The sequence below is a fragment of the Rhinatrema bivittatum genome, chromosome 9 (assembly GCF_901001135.1).
Source record: "Rhinatrema bivittatum chromosome 9, aRhiBiv1.1, whole genome shotgun sequence".
Classification (NCBI taxonomy): domain Eukaryota; kingdom Metazoa; phylum Chordata; class Amphibia; order Gymnophiona; family Rhinatrematidae; genus Rhinatrema; species Rhinatrema bivittatum.
Window position 1 is genome coordinate 35600466 of NC_042623.1, and position 22006 is coordinate 35622471.

Sequence of the window (22006 nt, forward strand, 5' to 3'; positions counted from 1 at the left end):
GTGTACAGAAGGTCACGGAAGCTTTCATTTATCATGCGTTGGAATACTGCAGGGGCAATACAAAGTCCAAATGGCATTACGAGGTATTCATAGTGTTCATCCCTGGTTATGAATACCGTTTTCCAAACGTCTTCAGGACATATGTGGACCAAATTATAAGCACTACGCAAATCTAGCTGGTGAAGATGGTGGCGCCCTGAAGGCGGTCAAATAGCTCTGTGATTAAAGGTAAAGGATATCTGTCCTTGTGGGTAATGGCATTTAAGCCGCGGTAATTGATGCATGGTCTTAGAGACCCATCCTTCTTTGTGACAAAAAAAAGCCTGCACCCTCAAGCGACGTGGAGGGACGGATGAAACCTTTAGCCAGGTTCTCTTGGATATATTCCAACATTGCTCAGGTTTCTGGTACAGACAGGGGATAAGTCCTACCCCTAGGAGGCTTAGTGCTGGGCAGCAACTCAATAGGACAATCAAACTTGTGAAGGGGAAGAAGTATATTCGCCTTCTGCTTAGAGAATACATCCTCAAATTCAGCATATGGAGGAGGGAGACTGGAAGCAGCCACAGTGATTGGAATCGCGGGGGGTGGTCCCACCCTCTTCAGGCATGTCTGACGACAGGCTGGACTCCACTCAGCGGGTTGTAAGGTCTTCCATTCAAACTGGGGGGAGTGGCACTGGAGCCACAGTAATCCTAAGACCACTAGATGGATGGATTTCTCTAGAATGAAAAACTTGACCTCCTCTTCATGGAGGGCTCCGGTGAGGAGATGGATGGGTTCCGTCACTTGGGAGATCCTTCCGAATAGCGGGTTGCCATGGATGGAGGCAATGAGTAGTGGTTTCTCGATAGCGAGATTGGAGATGCCTAGGACGTGGACCAGGTCCTTGATGATGAAATTCCCACCTACTCCCGAGTCTATCAGAGCTAAAGCAGGAAAAGAGCGAGACTCCCAAGTCAGGGTGATGGACAGTGTCAACTGAGGGGCCAGAGTAGTAGCGCCCAAGTTCAGGACCCCAACTGAACTTAGGCCAGGGAGTTTCCTGGACAAACGGTACAAGACGATAAGCGATGCCCTGCAGCCCCGCAGTACAGGCTCAGAACCGAATGCCTCCATCTAAGGCGTTCTTCCGGGGACAGGCCCCTTGGCCCAGCTGCATGGGTTCTTCCGCTTTGGTGGATGGCAGAATTCTGCTGGGGGCGGACCTCACAACAGGTGGAGAGCGGGACTGTTCCGCAGTGGGACATCGGGACGCCCAAACTTCTCGGTGACACTCCTGAAGGCAGTGGTCGATGCGGCCTGCAAGGTTAATGAGATCCTCGAGAGAGGACAGCAGCTCGTGGGCTGCGAGCTCATTCTTGAGTTGAGACGACAAACCATCCAGATAAATGGCTTGGAGGCAACCTCTTGCCAAGCCAATTCTGTGGCAAGAGTTCGGAAATCAATTGTATACTCGTTGAGTGCTCGCTGACCTTGCCGCAAATGTAGGAAACTGGAACTAGCTACAGCCTGCCTCCCTGGGTCATCAAGGTACCCTGCTGCCGCATGGAAACCCTGCATTCAGTCATAAAGGCGGTACAACTGGGAGAATTCCTGATCTCCCTGGATCTGTCAGAAGCCTATCTCCACATACCGATCCATCGCATCCATCAGCGTTTCCTATGCTTCGCGATATTGGGCCATCACTACCAGTTCCAGGCCCTACCGTTTGGGCTAGCTACAGCTTTCCGAACGTTCACCAAGATCATGGTAGTAGCGGCAACACTGAGGAAAGAAGGGATCCTCGTGCACCCATACCTGGACGATTGGCTGATCAGAGCGAAATTGCCAGAGGAAAGCCATCAAGCAACCACCAGAGTCATGGAACTACTGCAGAACCTCGGGTGGGTTGTCAACACACCCAAGAGCCACCTGCAGCCCTCCCAATTCCTAGAGTATCTGGGAGTCCGGTTCAACACCAAATGGAACAAAGTCACCCTTCCCCCTACAAGGAGAAGGAGACTGATGGAACAACTACGAGCATTGTTAAACTCCACTCTCCCCACGGCATGGGACTATCTCCAAGTCCTCGGACTCATGGCATCAACCAAGGAAGTCGTCCCATGGGCAAGGGCCCACATGCCGCCCCTACAACATTCCCTACAGTCACGGTGGAACCCGATGTTTCAGAACTACTCCGCCCCCCTCCGGCTACCGGCGAAGGTTCGGAACCTACTACAATGGTGGCTACAAGAAGACCATCTGAGCGAGGGAACAAGCCTATCCCCACTGGAATGGACCTTGCTCACCACGGATGCGAGCCTGCGGGATGGGGAACTCACAGCCAGGAGCTAACGGCTCAAGGGCAATGGGACAAAGAAGAGTCGGCATGGAACATAAACCGACTGGAAACCCATGCAGTCAGACTAGCCTGCCTATGGTTCAGCCACAGACTCCAGGGCAAATCAGTCAGAGTCATGTCGGACAACGCCACAACAGTGGCCTACATCAACCGCCAGGGGGAAACCAGAAGCCAGCAGGTGTCCCTGGAAATAGAGCCCCTAATGACGTGGGCAGAATCAAACCTACAGGGGATATCAGCCACCCACATCGTGGGAAAAGACAACGTCACTGCAGACTACCTCAGCAGAGAGAGTCTGGATCCAGGGGAATGGACACCTTCTACAGCAGCCTTCCAGCAGATAACAAACCACTGGGGAACCCCAGCCATGGATCTTCTGGCAACGGGTCCAACACCCGGGTTCCCAAGTTGTTCAGCCGAAGGCGGGAACTGCTGCCCCAGGGAATCGACGCCCTCGTCCAGACCTGGCCACAGGAGGACCTACTGTATGCCTTCCCTCCATGGCCACTACTGGGCAGAATCATCCGCAAGATAGAACACCTCAGAGGGCTGGTACTTCTAGTGGCCCCGGACTGGCCAAGAAGACTGTGGTAAGCGGACATACGAAGACTTCTGGTGGGAAACCCTCTATGCCTACCTCCACACAGGGATCTACTCCAGCAAGGACCGATCCTCCACAAAGACCCAACGAGATTCTCGCTTACGGTCTGGCCATTGAGGTGTCTCACCTGAAAAAGAGTGGATACTCAGATCCAGTGATTGACACACTGCTCCGAGCATGCAAGTTCTCCACCTTCTTAACATATATACGAGTATGGAGAATATTCGAAGCCTGGTGTGAGGACCGCAGCATTCTTACACGGACAGTCAAAATCCCCATGATCCTGGAATTTCTGCAGGACTGTGTGAACAAAGGGTTGTTCCTCAACTCCATCAAGGTACAACTGGCTGCTCTGGCCAGCTTCAGACCCAGGGTGGACAGCACCAGCCTAGCGGCCCACCCAGACATCTCCCGCTTGTTAAAGGGGTCAAGCACATTTGGCCACCCCTAAAGTGGCCGATACCCCTATGGAATCTCAATTTAGTGTTAGACTTCCTAGTGGGAGCTTTGTTCAGACCAACTCGCGGTCTGTCCCTATGACTCCTGACCTTGAAGATGGCGTTCCTCATGGCAATCTGCTCAACCCGTCGAATCTCCGAACTTCAAGCACTATCATGCTGGGAGCCGTTCCTCAGATTCATGCTGGGATCCATACAGCTGCGCATGGTACCCTCCTTCCTGCCAAAGGTGGTTTCTCACTTCTATCTAAACCAAACCATCTCGCTACCATCTCCAGACGAGCATAAGGACTTGGAAGACTCACGCCTTCTTTGCCAACTGAATGTCAGCAGACTCCTAGTCCGATACCTGGAAAGATTGGAACCTGTACGAAAGATGGACCACCTGCTCGTTCTTCACAGCGGGAAGAAGCAAGGAGAAGCGGCCTCGCGGGCAACCATAGCCCGCTGGATCAAAGAAGTAATCAAGACGGCCTACGTAGAGGCAGGCAAGCCTCCACATCTACAAGTCAAGGCCCATTCCACAAGGGCCCAGGCAATGTCCTGGGCAGAAACCAAGATGCTGTCACCCGCAGAGATCTGTCAGGCGGCAACATGGTCCTCCATCCATACCTTCTCGAGATTCTATCGCCTAGATGTTCAGGCCAAGGAGGACACAGCATTCATAAGGGCAGTACTAAATGGGCCACAGGCAGCCTCCCACCCAGTTCGGGAGTAGCTTTTGTACATCCCATTGGTCCTGAGTCCATCTGCTACACGCTAGGAAATGTAGAAATTACTTACCTGATAATTTCATTTTCCTTAGTGTAGACAGATGGACTCAGCACCCCGCCCATGGCTGCCTCACAATCAAGAATCCTCGGGGGAACCTCCCCCCGAGTTCAACACAAGTACGGGTAAGCCAACCCTTATCTCTAGTTAGACACCCATATTACCAGGTGTCGGCACCTCTCGGTTGAGTGTCCTGGTGGTCTCCAGCTAGAAACCATGTCAACCAATTCAAGTTAATCAAGTTACTCAAGTTAACCAAGTTAATAAATAAATAAATAAATAATCCAAACACATATATCCATAATTACTTTTCAAGGAGAAAACTGGAGAGCAAAGCCTCGTGCACGGGTATATGTAGTGCTGACGTCAGATTGAAATCTGACTCCGTCTCCAACTGCTATCAGGAGCACACTATACCCATTGGTCCTGAGTCCATCTGTCTATACTAAGGAAAATTAAATTATCAGGTAAGTAATTTCTACATTTGTCAGGCTTTTGACCTCTGAAATATTTTGGGTTCTTGTCTCCACTTTTATCTCTCACCTGCTGATATGCAATGCTGTTTTATAATTTATGTTTAGCTTTTTAACTGTGTATGCTTTTATTCTTATGTTGTTTAATTTACTGTTTTACTTGCTCGACTATGTACATTTTATTGTTAGACACCTAGAGCTGAGAATAGGTGGCATATATATATCTCGTAATAAATAAATAAGTCTACATGGCTATTAGTGGTTTATAGCCTTTTTTTCAGGAACTTGTCCAATCCCTTTTTTGAACTCAGCTACTCTAACTGCTGTCACCACATCCTCTAGCAACAAATACCACAGTTCAATAGTAGGCTGAATGAAAAAATACTTTCTCCAATTTGTTTTGAAAATGCTACCCATTAGCTTCATGGAGTGTCCCCTAGGCCTAGTACTAATTTAAAGGGTAAATAACCATTCCCTATTTACTCATTTCACAGTACTCATGATTTTATAGATCTCTGTCATATCTCCTTTCATTCATTTCTTCTCCAGGCTGAAGAGCTGTTTAGTCTTTCCTCATAGGATAGCCATTCCATCCTTCATATCACTTTGTTTACCCTTCTCTGTATCTTTTCAAGTACTGCTATATCTTTTTTGAGATGGAATGACCAGAACTGCAGACAATACTCAAAAGTGTGGTTACACCATGGATCAATACAGAAGCATTATGATATCTTCTATTTTATTTTCCATTTCTCTCCTTATTTGCTTTATTGACCGTCGTTGCACACTGAGCCAAGGATTTCAAAGTATTGTTCCTCATGTCTCCAAGATTTTTTTCCAGAATGGTTATGCCTAATAACAGAACTCAGCATCCTTGAATTATAATTTGGATTATTCTTCCCTATATGCAACACTTTGCACTTGTTGACATTAAATTTCATCTGCCATTTAGATGCCCATTTAGTCTTTCTGTTAGAAAAAAAGTCACGGTGTTTTTTGTTCCCATCAGGCCTTTGTACAGTTGGAGATTTAATTGGATGCCTGTCACAAGTGTGAACATTTGGGCTGTGGCATGATTGATGCAGCCTGGCAGGCAAACCTATTAGGCTCACGCTGTCAGCAGGTGGACACGTGCTTACTGGGGCTAGTTCTAGGGCTTCAGTTATACCAGCCCTGTTTCCCGCAGGTTGAGTCTTTATGTTCCAGGGGCCAGCAGGGCTTAGGCAAGAGTCCAGTAAGAGATGGTCAGAAAAGGTTGAGTAGCAATTAAAGGCCAGGGCTGGCATTAATGGTATCCGCAAGCAGGCTGAGATCAGGGCAAGCAGCAAGCCACGGTCTTCAGGTCCAGTCCAAGGTCATGGAGGAGTAGCCTAATGGTTAGAGTAGCAGGCTACAAACGAGGGAAACCAGGGTTCCCATTTCATTGCTGCTCCTTGTGACTTTGGGTAAGTCACTTTATTCTCCGTTGCCTCAAATACTATTTTAGGAGGTAATTTTCAAAAGGAGTTATGTGCATAAATGTAATGATTGCTATAGAAATTAGGCAGAGTTGCAGAAATCCTCTGCTTATTCTTGGAATAAGCAGCTTGGATTCTATCTACCCCTTGGGATCCTGCCAGGTACTTGTGACCTGGATTGGCCATTCTTGGAAACTGGATATTGGGCTTGATGGACCTTTGGTCTGACACAGTATGGCAAGTCTTATGTTCCTATGTCAGGGCAGACAGCCAGCAAGATTAGTCAGGACCGTAGCAAGGTGAGAACCAGTAAGTCAAACAGAGACAAACAGACTGGGCAAGGAGAAGGCACAAGGGACTGGAGCACAGGCAGGGCAGGACAATGATAAGGTAAGGCATGCAAGGCAACACAGAGGCAAGACATGGCAGAGACACAGGAAGCAACACACACTGCTAGGTAGGAGGACATATTGCTGAGGCAAGGGGTAAGAGCATGGCTGGGGTTTAAATACCCAGCTGCATGACATCATTAGAAGGTGCTGACGGCTCAGTTTCCCACTGTGGGGCCTTTAATTGCAGGTGCGGTGCACACACATGTGGAGAGCCAGGGGACCTGGCAGCATAGCAAGACAGCCCGCAGCCGGCCAAAATGTTACAGTAGCCCACTTTATAAGCCCCCTCCTCAGTGCTTAGGCTTACATGGAAAGAGGAGATGGAATTCCCAGGAAAGATGGGAAGGTTGGACTTCTGAAGCAGCTGGAACCCTAGAATTCTTCTCGGGACCACACCCCTTCCAGGAGAATAGGTAGTGGAATGCTTAGAATTGAGAATCTCCTAGACTTCATACTCTGTATCCTCTTCTGAAATCAGCAGACTTGATTTGGGAGTAGCTCGTGAGGACCAAGACAGAAGTAGAGGCTTAAGGAGATAGACATGAAATACATTGTGGACCTTAAGAGTAGACGCTTTAGTTAATATGCCACTGGTCAATCTGCTGAGTGATTGGAAATGGTCCAATGAAGCGTGGAGAGAACTTTATAAATTGATTTTTTAGCCATAGGTTGAGGGTATTGAGCCATACCAATTCTCCAGGTTTGAGATGAGGTGCCTGCTGGCGTTTCTTGATTGCTTGCTTTTTCTTTCAGCATTAGTGGTGAGAAGTTGGCAAGTCTTTTGACACAAATCCTTATGGTCTTGGCCTATGACGTTGGCTGTGGGGCATGAACTATTACCGGAATAGGAAATGGTAGCAGTGTATGCCTGCGTACAAGATCTGAAATGGAGATGTACCGGTGGAATCTCCAACATGATTGTTTTGGTAGAATTCTGCCCAGGGAAGAAGAGAGGCCAAAATATCCTGCCACTCATTTACATAGGCCCTTAGGAATTCCTTGAGGATTTGATTAATTCTTTCCATCTGCCCATTACTTTATGGGTAGTATGGCAAGGAAAAGTCCAAAGAAATTCCAAACTTCTTGTACAGGCTTCTCCAGGATCTTGCAGTGACTTGCACTCCTCAGTCGGAGAGAATATGTATGGGTAAATTGTGGAGATGGAAAATATGTTGAAAATAGAGGCGGCATAATCTAAATCAAAAAGTTTAATGTGGAAAAACAGTTAAACCAACAATGATACTTAATCCCACATAAAATTCACAAAATTCATTTATGAAAAAATCTTACAAAACATCTTGCAAAAGACTTTTTCAAAAAGAACGTTTTACAAAAATGCATCCAACATAAATGATTAAAGGACCTTCATTTTTAGGGCAATAACATCACAAAGCATCACATGGCAAAAATATCATTGCCTAGCCCCATAAAATATCATCCATTGGCCTATATTTGTAAAAACTCACTTTTTTATACACATTTTTTTATACATGTAAAAACTAATTACTTATAAAGTCAGCAGTCAAATCAAACCATCAGAGTTCAAATCCGAAACTTGCAAGTGACACAATCTGTAATGACACTGCAAGGTTTGTGATGTTATGGCCCTAAAAATGAAGGTCCTTTAATCAATTATGTTGAGTGCATTTTTGTAAAAAGGTTCTTTTTGAAAAAGTCTTTTGCAAGATTTTTTGTAAGATTTTTTCATAAATCATTTTTGTGAATTTTATGTGGGATTAAGTATCACTGTTGAAAATAGAGGCGGGCCAGTTCTGGAGCTTGAGGGGAGCCCAGGGAGTGGTATGAAATGAGCCATTTCTGAGAACTGGTCTACCACAACCCAAATAGAGAGAGGAAGGTCAGTGACAAAATCCATTTTTACATGGGTCCATGGTTTCTTGGGGGCTGGCAATGGCTGTAACAGCTCCCAAAAACAAGCGTGGGAGCTCTTGTTAACTCTACAGTTAGGACAAGACTCCACATAGCACCGTACATTGTTTGTCATTTGTGGCCACAAGTAGTGGTGGAGAAGCAGTTCCATATTTTGGATACTCCAGGATGGTCTGCCATGTGGGAATCGTAAGCCTACTTAACTACTTTCTCCCGGAAGCATTTGGGAACCACTATTTTCCCTGGTAGTTCAGGAACTTCCATGGCTATTGTGATTCTTGCAGGATTCTTGCACATCCTCCATTTCAAAAGACCATGAGAGGGCATCATCTTTCTGGTTCTTACTTTGTTCAAAGTCAAAGTGGTTAAAGAACAGAGACCATTGAGCCTGACATGGGTTTGACTGCTGGGCTTGCTTGAGATATTATAAGTTTTTATGATCCATAAAGATCGTGACTGATCTCCCTCCAGTAAGTAGATGGTGCCACTCCTCCAAGGCCAGTTTCACTGCCAGAACTTCTCTATCTCCAATGGTATAATTCTTTCCTGTGGGCATGAACTTTTTGGATGAAAAAAAGCAAGGCATGAGAGTTCCGTTATCATTATATTCAGCAAGGCCGGCCCCTGCCCAGTGGCAGAAGCATCTAACTCCACGATAAAGAGCCTAGATGGATCCATGTGTTGGAGGCAGGGATCCTTGAGGAAGACCTGCTTGAGGCTAGAGTAACATCTTCAGCCCAGTTCCTTGTGTCAGCACCTTTCCTGGTAAGGGCTGTGATGGGAGCTGCCAATGCAATGTATGAACTGTCGGTAGTAATTGGTGAAGCCTAGAAATCTCTGCAAAGCTTTGAGTCCCACTGGTTGGGGACTGTCCTGAATAGCCTTCATGTTCCCTGGATCCATACATAGGCCATGACTGGAAAGATAACTCAATCTGCTCAAAGGTACACTTTTCAAGTTTGGCGGACACATGATTCTTCCAGAGCATTTTCAGTACTTGTTTCACATGCTTACGGTGTTCTTCCAGGGAACGTAAAAAAATAAGAATATTTGACTCTCCAAACAACCCTAGGCTTGGAAGTTTCCCACCTTTTTGAGACAATGACCCTCAAAATGCCCTGTGAGGCACAATAGAGGTAGCGGTTGAGCTGCCAATATTGATTTCTCTTCCTTGGTGAGCCGAACCCTGCCGAATTGCATGGGCTCTTCAGAGAGAAGAACAGATGGAGTGTCAGTTGCAGGCCTGGAGGCCATTGAAATTTGGGCACCAACCCGAAGTGCTGATAGGAAGCCTCCCTCTCTCAGGCCCAGTCTTGAAAGTGGAGGTCCATTTGAATGGCTATGGCAATGAGATTCTCTAGTGTAGGCAGCAGGTCCCAACTCGCTAGCTCATCTTTGATGCATTCTGCAAGACTCTGCCAAAAGATGGCAGTGAGGCTATCTTGGCCCAACTAGAGTTCCAAAGCCAGCATTCAGAATTGGATGGCATAGTTTCCCACAGGATGGGTACCCTGATGCAAAGTAATTCAGTGGCCGAAGATGAGGGTTGACTAGGCTCATCGAATACCTGCCAGAATAGATTTAGGAAATTATCCAGATCCTCCCAGGGGGTTGTTCTGTTCCCATAGAAGTGAGGCCCAGGCTAGGGCAAGCCTCGCCAGGAGAGAGACCATAAATGTTACCTTGGCTAGGTCTGAAGGGAGACTGGCAGTCCGTAATTTGAAGTACATCCTGCACTGGTTAATTTTATTTATTTATTTATTTATTTGTAGGGTTTTATATACCGTTATTCGGTAGAGCCATCATAACGGTTTACAAATCTGCAATTATCATCCAACATATGCAATTATCTTACAATCAAATGGAGATAGTAGTTGGGAACAGTAGGGTTTTGTGAACAATCAACATATGAATCATAATGAAGCCCCTGCAGACCTTAGGGTCTCCTTCATACCTGGGTGGCAGTGTAAGATGGGACATAGGTCCCAGATGCTCAGTTGGTGTGATGGGTGAAGATGTTGGTGCATATGGTGGAACATGCTCGGAATCCATACTAGCTGCAAGGCCTTGGAGAATGCCAATCATCCGGTTGAGCTAGTCTTGCTGCTGCTGGACCTGCAGAGCAAACCCTGAGATAGCCTGAGCTGGGAACGAGTCCACCAAGTTCATGGCCTCAGCAGTCTGTCACGAGTGTGAGCCCTTGGGCTGTGGCATGGCTGATGCAGCCTAGCAGGTGATTCTACTAGGTCCACTCCAACAGCAGATGGACACATCCTTACTGGGGCTGGTTCTAGGGCTTCACCTTTACCAGCTCCGTTCCCTGCAGGTTGAGCCTTTGGGTTCCGGGGCCAGCAAGGCTTAGGCAAGAGCCCAGTAAGGAACAGTTTGATAAGACTGAGTAGCAAGTAAAGGTTAGGGCTGGCAGCAAGCAATGATATCTGGGTGCAGGCCAAGGTTGGGGCAGGCAGTAAGCAACGGTATCCAGGTCCAGGCCAAAGGCAATGCAGGCAGTGAACAAGAGTAGACAAGTCTGTAGCAAGGTTAGAATCAGGAAGTCATGCAGAGACAAATGGACTGGACAGGGAGAAGGCACAAGGGACCAGAGTGCAAGCAGGGCCAGGCAGGGCAAGGCAGGGCAGGACAATGACAAGGTGGTTCTGTTTACTTTAGATATGCATAGTACTTGTGGATTTAAGCTTTCACATCCTTCAATGCTTTGTGTTTTATTTCATATAATGTTGGGTTAATTAGTTGGGGTAATTGCCCCTCACAGGCTGCTAATGAGATGGGTGAGGGATAGCAGTGTTTCATAAGGAAAGGAGAGATAGGGAGATATGATAGAGACATTTAAATACCACTAAGGTTTCCATGCACAGGAGCCTAGCCTTTTTAACAGAAAGGAAGCTCTAGAACAAGGAGTCATGGGATGAGAATGAAAGGTGGTAGAAGTAACTGAAAGAAATATTTCTTTACAGAGAGGCAGTGGATGCCTGGAACAGCCTTGTGGAAGTGATGGAGTCAAGAACAGTATCTGAATTTAAAAAAGCATGGAATAAATATAAGGGATTTCGGAAGGAATGGTTGGGGTTGTAAAGCTGTATTAGTTGTAGTGATGGGCAGATTAGATAGGCCATATGGTCTTTTTCTGCCATCATGTTTCTATGTCATAAATATAGAGTAGTGCATCTCAACTCCTACATACAGTTTTTCTTCTAGATGACTACCTCCTTCTCTTGCACTATCTATTTCTCACTTTTTCTGCCATCTTATCTGCTTTTTTCTCTTTCTCCATTTCTTCCAATCTGTTTTGCTGTTTCATTCCCTATTACTCTTTTTGCTTTCTCCCTAACTCTCTGCTTGCTCTTTCTTTCTCCTTTGTTCCTCCTTGTGATATGTCAGCTCTGCATGGTTTATAAATGAGTTTTATAAATTGTGATAAACAGGCTCTAACTGACAGTGAATGGGCTTTGTGTATAGTGCAATGGAGAACGCCTCTTTGAAGATAGCTTTTCTGAAGTGCCCAGCCAAGGAGAACTAGAACTGCAGAATTACACATAGGTGCAAACAGATAGATCCATAACAGAGCACATTTGTCTGCCAAAAGGCAAAATATGAGACATAAGAGAAGCTATACGGTCACTCACAAGAATCCCCAGGGGGGAGAGAGGCTATACAGGCAGTTCCAGAGTACCCCAGGGGAAAGTAAGATATGCAGGCACTCCTGAGAATCCCCTAGGGGAAGTCAGTGAACCCCCAAATATCAGGGGTGGGGGTGGGGGGGGGGGGCCAGAGGGAAAAGGCGAGCTATAGGAGCACTCCCAGAATCTTTCAGGGGAAGGAATCTGTATGTGCATTTCCAGATCAACAAGGGCTGCTCATGTGTCATTGTGTAGTATGGTGAGAACATAAGAACATAAGAATATGCCATACTGGGTCAGACCAAGGGTCCATCAAGCCCAGCATCCTGTTTCCAACAGTGGCCAATCCAGGCCATAAGAACCTGGCAAGTGCCCAAAAACTAAGTCTATTCCATGTTACCGTTGCTAGTAATAGCAGTGGTTATTTTCTAAGTCAACTTAATTAAAAGCAGGAAATGGACTTCTCCTCCAATAACTTATCCAGTCCTCTTTTAAACACAGCTATACTAACTGCACTAACCACATCCTCTGGCAACAAATTCCAGAGTTTAATTGTGCGTTGAGTGAAAAAGAACTTTCTCCGATTAGTTTTAAATGTGCCACATGCTAACTTCATGGAGTTCCCCCTAGTGAGGGGAGTAAAGAAACACAGGAGAGTCTCTGGTTGTTTGAAAATCATCCTCAGATATGTTCCATGACTGAGAAAGAGATGGATAGGCAGAAAGAGAAACAGGCAGGACAATTTTCAAAGGGACACAGCTAGGCAACTAAGCAGTTACCCTGCTAGATTACTCTGGTTGAAAATAGTCCTCAGTCCTCAAAGCGGCTAAAAGTAAAAGTGGGTTTTTACAATGTTCCTAATTTTAAATGGATTAAAAAGAGGGTTTCCAGGGGAGGGGGTTGGACGGAGAGGAAATAGGGCAGGGGGGTGTTTCAATCAGGGGAGTAAAGGACAAATATACATTTGGATTTTCAAATGTACATGCAGCCTGCAGAAAAAATAGGAGGTGCAAAGTATATGAGCACTTTTGTATCCATGTACCCCTTTCAAAGGGAAAACTGTCTGTGTTATTTTCCCTTTGAAAACTGGCTAAAAGGTTTGCGAGTAAAAATGGAGCCATGTACTTTGCAAAAACATGAGCTACTGAAAACTGTCCCTCTTAGAGACACTCACACATCCAGGGGGACACACACAAAAAGACGAACAAAGATACCTTCAGGCAGAATAGACACATATAGGGCCTCATTCATAAAGGACTCTTTCTCATTCTGTGGCTACAGAAATAAATCTTTTTTGAATAAGGTCCACAGAGAGAAAAAGCTACACACACTCAGAGACAGACAAACAAAAACATGTACAAAGCCAAGAAAGCATGCATACACATATGCACCCATCCATAGCACAGGCAGAAATAAACAGAAATGCATAAATATTCACAAGCTTCAGGATTCTAAGGTTGGCAGCTGGGATAGAACCTTAGCAGTGTAGACCAGAATAATTGAGTAGACTGTACAGGCCCATTGGTCTTTATCTATGGTCAATTAGTATGTTACTACCTTATATAGCAGAGATCTTCGCAGACAGGAAAAGATGGACAAACATTAAAAAAAAACAAACAGGAAAGAGACAATCAAAGATTGTCTCTTGGTATGTCTTTCAGTCACAGGAGAGACATTTTGATAGGAAGACAGATGACATGCAGTCACAAAGAAACTGACAAACTGAGAAAATAAAAATAGGGACACACACAAAGTATGAATGGATAGACAGCCAAGGACAGACTGAAACGTGACTGGTCAGACACACACTCAGCTCTCCTTAGAATGGTGGTAGCTTACAATGACATTTCTGCAGAGCCATCCGGCTGCCCTTGAATAATTTAAAATCAGAACATACCAAGATCAAACAAAGAGATCTTGTTACCATGTTGTTCCCTGCATAGATCGGGTTTTTCTCAGTTTATGAGTTGGGAATTTGGGGTTGGGGAAAAGGTTTTCGGGAGTCATCTCAATAACTGCTGCTCTTTTGAAACTATTAACATTTCATAAGTGTTCAGGTTTTTTTTATGTGACTTTAGAGATATAATAATTCTTCTTTCTCTCTTTCTCCCCCCCCCCTCCCCAATTTCATCAGTCACAATCGTCTCCCCCTTCTTTAACTTTATAACTTTCACCCCTTTCTCGTGTATGTTTGCTCTCCTTCCTTTCCCTCTTTGCTGAACTCCCTTGTTTCAACCTCCCTCTCTGTTTATCTGCCTCCCTTTCCTCCACCCCCCCCCCCCTTTCTCCCCCCTCACAGTGCAGTGATGCCTGGGCTCTGAAGTGCTCTCGTACACACTCACTCTCTCGCACGGAGCATGCCTCTACGTCCAGCCGCCAACAAACATGAGACTTCGGAGCAGCAGCAGCACCAGCAGCCGCCACCACCGTCTCAGTCCCAGCCGCACACACCGCAGCACTGTGCTGCCAACGGGAGCCAGGCGGAGAGCTCGGACACCCTCTACGACACCATCAAGAGCCCGAGCAGCGCCGACAAGCTGCTGTCGCCTGGACGCATGGAGGAGCCGGCGGCCAATGCCATCGTGATTCGGATCGGGATCCCAGACCTCCAGCAAACGGTGAGTGTGTGTATGCTAGAGCCGGCAGTCAGCAGCAGCGGCAGCGCTCGCCTCAGACACACAAGCTGCCTGGCCAGTGTGATTGGCCACTGCAGGGGCGGCCTTGACAGTTAGCGGGGGACACTGCAGGCACCGGAGAAGGCAATGGACAGAAAGAAGTTGGCTGTTCCAGGAAAATGTGACATTTGGTGATTAACCCGTTCCCTGCTATGGCTGGCCAGCACGTATGCGGGAAGAATAAGTGCAGGGCTGCCTGTCTGGATAAACTTTGTCAGAGCTGAGGCAGCTTGGAAAGCTGATGAACAGGGGAGGGGAAGCAGGAAGAAGGTATGGACCATGGCAAACTGGCTATTTTGGGGGAAGGGATGTGTCCATAATCCGAGATCCACTCGCTGGCAGATCTGCCAAGGACTGCAATATATGTAGAAAGTGGACAGCATATGAGAGGTCAGCATAATGCAGTGTGAGGGTGTGACTGTATCTGAGGATAATATATAATGGCAGCTTTATGCAGTGTGAAGGTATACGAGGGTAATATATATGGGGAAGGAGTGAATGTACGTGTGAGTCGTGTGTGGAAAGAAGTATGTATGAGTATATATGGAGTGACTGTGTTTAGAGGTCTGTGTAATACAGTATGAAGGTGTGACTGTATAGAAGAATACTATGTATATAGATAAGGTAATGCACTTTAAGTGTTTATTGGAGCACTGAGGTAAGTGTAATGCAGTGTGAGGGAGTAGGGTCTGTGGGGGTCAGTGTAGTATAGTGAGAGGGTCTGAGTGTATATGAAGGTACTATATATGGGGTGATACAATGTGAGTACTGGGATATATGAGAGTACTGTTCATGGTTGCCAGTGTTATGGACTGTAAATATATAGGTATACATTAGAGTACTATCGACCATTGTTTAAGGGTGTGTGTGTGTGTGTAATGCAGCGAGAAGTTGTAGGTATATATGATTGGAAGTCAGTGTAATGCACTGCTATGGTGGGAGTCTCCCATCTCAGGTAAATTACATCTATACATCACTTGTTCCTTACCCAGTCCTACTATATCTATACACTCATTCTCCCACCCATTCGCACTATAGATATATACCCTTCCTCTGTCCAGTTATATTATATGTCTATATCCCTCCCTGATACTTAACACTGTTTCTCTACACTCTGTCCATCCAGTCACATTACTTCTGTACATCCCTCCCTAATCTGATGATATTATAGCTATGCTCCTTCCCCCAGCCTAGACATAGTATATTTATGAACCCTGACCCAATTACACTTTGTACACTTCTTTCCCGATTCAGTCATTGTATATGTATGCTTTTGTCCCCCAATCCTGCGAAGGTCTTCTCTAACATTTATAGGAATAATAATTTCTAATTTGGTGTGAAATTTTTATTATCAGAAGGTAAAATTAATGCTGGTACCCACTTTAAATTTGAATTGTAATATATCTGAACGTTGAAAGCAAACGTGCATGTGTTCAGTTCTCAGAACAGTTTATAAGTGTAAAAATATGCCATTAAATACTTTGAATGCATTTCCGGGGCACTGCAGACACTCATCCCATACATAACAGAAATGTTGTGTTGTTGCAGATGCTCTGCTCATCCCTTACAAAACTGATGGGACACTGCAGGCATCTAGTACTGATGCATTTTCTGTAGGTGCTGAACTCTAGTCTCACAATGCAGCTAAGTTGTATATCGAATTGTCAGTTACTTTAACCTGAACTCTGTTGAACAAATGCCTATTTAAAGTTTCTTGAGGCATCAGCCAGTGGTGAGGTAGCTTCAGCAATGCATGTGTGGTGGAGGGAAGGGATACTATAGTCCCAGCACCTTTTTGTAAATGTAATTGCATACTCTAAAATGAGCATTAAAGATTTCCAGTGAAGTTCTCAGGTGTTGAAAGGTCTCAAGCTTTTGACTTTGTGCACTGACATCTCTTAATGTACACCCTGCTGTGGGTTATTGCTGGCATGCTGTGTGCCCTACCAGTTATTTATATCAAAGAAGGAGGGTCATACTTTTCAATTATTTAAGTTCTCAAAATGGCAAATATAAAATCCATGATCTAAAATGAAAGGATAATTAGGAATGAAAAAGCTATGTAACAGGAATTCAGCAAAAAGACAGGAAAACCAATAGTTTAAAACTGTAGGTTCAAGAAAAGATCTTAATTTCAAGAAACTGAAATCTTGTACAGGTTTCAGTTTTCGAGTCACAACCTGCTGTAGGAAACTCTCTAAAGCAGGAGAAGCCAACTCTGATCATCGTGAGCCAGAAACAGGTCTGATTTTCAGAATATCCACAGTGAATATGCATGAGATACATAGATTTGCATACAATGGAGGCAGTGCATGCAAATCTCTTTCATGCATATTCATTGTGGATATCTTTAAAACCTGGTCTGTTTGTGACTATCAAGGACCGGAATTGGCCAACCCTGCTCTAAATAAACTGTAAAATTGACTATTTAGTCCATGGCTGGAATGAGGGACAATTTCATATCACATTCCTTCCCAACAAGCACAGAAAGCATTACAATGCTGGAAATATGATAGTAGCTATTGTAAGTACAATCAGTGAATGTATTCAAAATAAAGGTGTAAATATCATACATCTATTCACATTCATTGCAGGTATTCAGCATTTAACTTTGAAAGCAGAAAACCTGGCTTGCTGAACTTCTTTGCTGATCCTTTGGTCTCTGTGTCTGCTCCCCTCTGCTCATGTGTTTTGATACTTGGCAGTTCCTTCTGTCTCCGGTTTGTGATACTCTTTCAGGTTTTCTAAGAGACAATAGGTTAATGCAATAAGGTGGGAATTCAAATCTTCCTGCATTGAACAGGGTACATATTTATAGTGGCACTGATCTCACAGACATTAAAAAGGAGTGAAGACACTAATCTGTCCAGTTGTATGACTCAATATGGTCAGCGTCTTCTGAGCACCCAAGACACCTACTGGCAATCTTGCTGTTCATACATCCCTGTCTTAATGTTATTGGCAGCTAAGAATTTGACCAGTTTGCTTTTTGATGCTCCTACTGAAGTTGTCCTGATCTCTGATGGGAGAATGTCGCACCAACCTATTATAAAGTTGGATAAAGCATGTGCTTCCATTGAGTTGGCATTTCAGTTGCAAGTGCACACTAACCAGGGTCCTCTATGGTCCTGTCATTGTGGTTGTTCTTCCTTTAGGCTTTCAGATTAAGAAACAATATTATAATTTCTTCCCCAGCATTTCACATCAAGACTTTCAGTATGGCAATGATAATATTAACGTCTGAAGGGTAAATTTAACACTTGCATGCATGACAGAAGTAGTTTTAGCTGTGTATGTGCTGACGACCATTGCTGTTTCTGATACAATTTCTAGGCCAAAAGTCAGGCCCTTGTTAAAGGTGCTTGAACTGCATAGTAACTATGTAACACCTTCTCCTTTATCTACTATGTGATTATCTTTCATTCAGAGACTTTTGCATTGATTCTTGTAGAGCTGGATTTGCTGATGGTCCTTTGTGTGCAGAATCATTGACACAGTATTTAAGGTCATCTTTCACAGGCACAAGCAGGGGGACAGGCACCCAATTATTAATGTAAACACTCATAGTACATCCTGTTCACTAAGGCTGTGTTAACATTAGGTTAGCGTTCACTGCAGCAGTAAACCCAGTTTTGTGAAAGAGATGTCCTGGAAAGCATGTAATAGGTGCACATTTTAATGTACATTTACAGTATCCCTGGCCTTGTTTTTGACTTGCTTTCTTTTGTTTGTGTTTGTTCTGGGTCCAGTGGGAAACATAACTCTTGTTTCTTGGAAGTGGCTTCAGTTCCTGGGGGGGAGTCTTTGATATTATTCACTAAAAGCTTTCTGACTTTTGGGAGGCTTGACTAGAAAGAGATAAACAGGAAATCTCATGGTTTCACTATTTCATTTGTACAGAGTTTTAGTAGCTGTATTGGTCCTAGAGAAAATTAGATTGTAGACTGTGACACCTTTCCCTTGGACAACATAAGAATAATCCAGATGCTGTAGTGGATGAGGTTTTGAGATGACATAGGGCTCTTCTTCTGATGTTAGGCCCCTTGTTCAGTACAAGAATTCTTAGCACTGGTGTTTTGGCTTCCCTCCCCACCCCATTCTATCCACATTGTTCTACTGGAGTTCCTAAAGCACTGGTGTTGTGTTATTCTCCCAGGACAAGCAGGATGGTAGTCCTCACATGTAGGTGTCGTCACTGGACGGAGCCCTATCACGGAAAACTTTTCTGTCAAGGTTTCTAGAACGTTTGACTGGCACACTGAGCATGCCCAGCATGCCATGATCCCTGCAGCCACAGGGGTCTCCCTTCAGTCTCTTTTTTTCCATGCTGCAGTTTGCCTCGCAGTTAGGAGCTCTGTGAGAATTTCTCACACAATTTTCCTCTCGGAATAAACTTCAATTTTACTTCAAAAAAGATTCCTTATTGAAAACCTTTCCTTTAAGTATCCAGACCTCTCTGATGGTCTGGAAAAAAATGGAAACACAAATTGATAGGCAGCAAACATTACTCTGCCCTGTCCCCCATCCGATACTTTCGGGACTTCGTTGAGGGACAGAAAAACCTGACGTTTAAACGCTGGGAATCCCAGGGGTTAACACATTTAGGACAGGTTTGGTGCCAAGGGATGGTTCCCTTTAGAGAATTACAGGACAAGTTTCAGATACCTACCACTGATTTTTTAGCAAATGCTCAGCTGCGACACTTTTTGGGATCCCCAGGGCCCGGTTCTGATTTATCCAGTCCACGTTCGATGTTTGAAGGGTATTGCCTTCAGGCACGACACTTTTGAAAAGGGATTTCTAAGCTTTACCGGTTATTGATACACAACACGGATGGGAGAGCAACCCATCTGTTGGCTTGGGATCTGGACTTAGGCCCTCACTGGGACCGCAACAACTGGGAGGAGTGTTTTCAGGCGTTAGGCCAATTTTCAATGTCCGTATCCATGATGGAGAGTAGATACAAACTTCTTTATCACTGGCACTATTCCCCAGTGAGAGTGGCCAAATGGTGCCCAGGCCGCTCACCTGCCACCATTTTACTTTATAATATGTTAAGACGAGTTATATTATTATGATATGTTAAGATAAGTTTTTGACCTGTTTTCCACTGTTAACTGTTACCAATGTTCCTTGTACCGCCCTTGAGCAAATGTTGAAGTTACACTGTAAACCGATATGATTTGTATATTCTTACAGGAATGTCGGTATAGAAAAAATAAAAATAAATAAATAAATAAAATAATTGCTGGCGACAGTGTTCCCAGAGAGGTACCTATTGGCATATGTGGTGGCAATGTCCCAAGCTGCAGGGGTTTTGGAGTGCTTGTCAAGGATTAGTGGATAAAGTGTGGGGAGTTCAAGTTCCCTTACAAGTGGAGTACAGGTTACTTGGATTCCCTTATTCAGATTTAGATGATGAACAACAAAAAATCTTTTATTATCTTACTTCTGCTGCCAGACTGGTGATAGCTGCCCAGTGGAAATGTACAAACCCACCCACACTCATGCAGCTCTACGGCAAATGAAGGCAAAGACATTACATGGAGAAATTAATGGCCCATAGACGAGACACCTTATGCAAATTTTATAGGATGTGGACACCGCTGATTCAATACCTAGCCCAGATGGAACAGCATAACTGATAGTATGAGGAGAGTCTAAGAAATGGCAAGGGCAGGGGGGTAGGGGGGGATTACTAGGGAAGAGTGGGACATGGCAATTCTATATCTGGATATATGTTAACCTGAGGAAAAGTTATTGCACTGGAACTGTTATGTATTTTCTACTAAGGAAGCAGAACTAACGTTTTGCATTTGCCTATATGTTTGTATTGCTGTTCTCATCTCTATTTACCATACTGTTTGTAAGCTTTCCATTATATTAGATAATAAAAATTTTAAATAAAAAAGAAAAAAAAGATTCCTTCATAGGGGTCTCCCATCGTGATAGCGTTTTCCATCACTCGTGAGTAAAGTTCATTATCGCCGGTCGATTCCCATGCCCACCTCTTTCAGTGTCCGCAGGCCATCGACCGCTTTTGGGCCTCAACCTCTGCCATTATGGCAACAGGTTTCAGAAAATGTCCGGAGTGCCCCCAAACCATGTTGATTATCAACCCACATGATGTCTGTGTGCTGTGCCTCGGCTTATCACACAACGTGTCTCACTACCCAAGTTGTGCCCATATGACTCCGAAGGGTAGGTGGGCTCGTCTTGACAAGATGGAGACTCTGTTTAAAATCAAGTTGACTCCATCGATGTCCACCAAATCGTCACTGCAGGAGCATCGAAAAAATTAGTCATCAAACCTCACTGGGAGCACCAGGGCAGCGGTGACCATCCGTCACTAACTCCGTCTAAGGCACCTACATCATCTACCTCGGTGCTGGAGAAAGACTGGACCAAGGAAAGGACCGACACCACATCAGCCTCGATGGCTATCGAGCCGCTTGTGAAGAAGACACAGGTAGAGAAGCCCTTAACACCCTCTACACCTGAAAAACCAAGGCGATCCCCACCAATATCGGTGCCGGATATTGAGCCCCTACAAGTCCCTGTGAAGGTGCAGTAGCGCCTAGCCTGCCTCCCCCTGTAGCTGCGATATCTACACCAGCTTTCAGGGAGGAACTGGACGGTTTCATCCGCCAGGCAGTGCTCGATGCTCTCCGAGACCTACAGCCATCGATGCCGGCCCCCATACCAGCACTGACACCGGAGCCATCGATATTTGCACCTATGCTAACCAGGCTGGATACACTCATCCATGCCCTTCCAACACAACCCGGGCCACTGATGCCAAAGCAACCTGCAAAGCCTCTGAAAGCCCCGATTCCCATTCCGGGGTCCTCAGACAATGAAGGCACGGATTCCAGTTCTCTGTCACCGATGCCTGAACCGATGCCTGGTCCATCAGGGCTCTCAGGACCGAGAGGCCCTCATTTTCCATCAATGCCGCTGAAACTCGCATCGGTGCCACCACATCTTCCATCGAGGCCATCTAAGGATCCATCAGTGCCAACCAGCCCTACCGTACCAATCTTCTTCCCTCCTTCAGGATCTCAACAAGAGACCTTTTCTGACACATGGGAAGATGTTGACACCGACACATCCACGGAGGATATTTTATCAGAACCATCTCCTCCAGAAGAAAGGAGAAAATCTCCCCCAGAAGATCTCTCCTTTGCCAATTTTGTTAGGGAAATGTCAGACAATTTAAAATTGTTTGCTCAGTGTGATGCAGCAGTCAAAAAAGCAAACAGAATGTTGGGAATTATTAGGAAGGGAATGGTTAATAAAACAGAAAA

The 22006-nt window shown here is 45.1% G+C and overlaps 1 protein-coding gene across 4 annotated transcripts in view; it reads left to right on the top strand.

Moving 5' to 3' along the window:
• SHANK3 (SH3 and multiple ankyrin repeat domains 3) overlaps positions 1–22006 on the top strand; it is a 1690229-nt gene that overhangs the window by 300422 nt on the left and 1367801 nt on the right. For all 4 annotated transcript variants that reach the window (XM_029615063.1, XM_029615061.1, XM_029615060.1 and 1 more), the window contains exon 3: positions 14159–14642. In XM_029615063.1, coding sequence (XP_029470923.1) covers positions 14382–14642 — 261 coding nt within the window. In that variant the 5' untranslated portion in view covers positions 14159–14381. The remainder of the gene's footprint in view (positions 1–14158; positions 14643–22006) is intronic.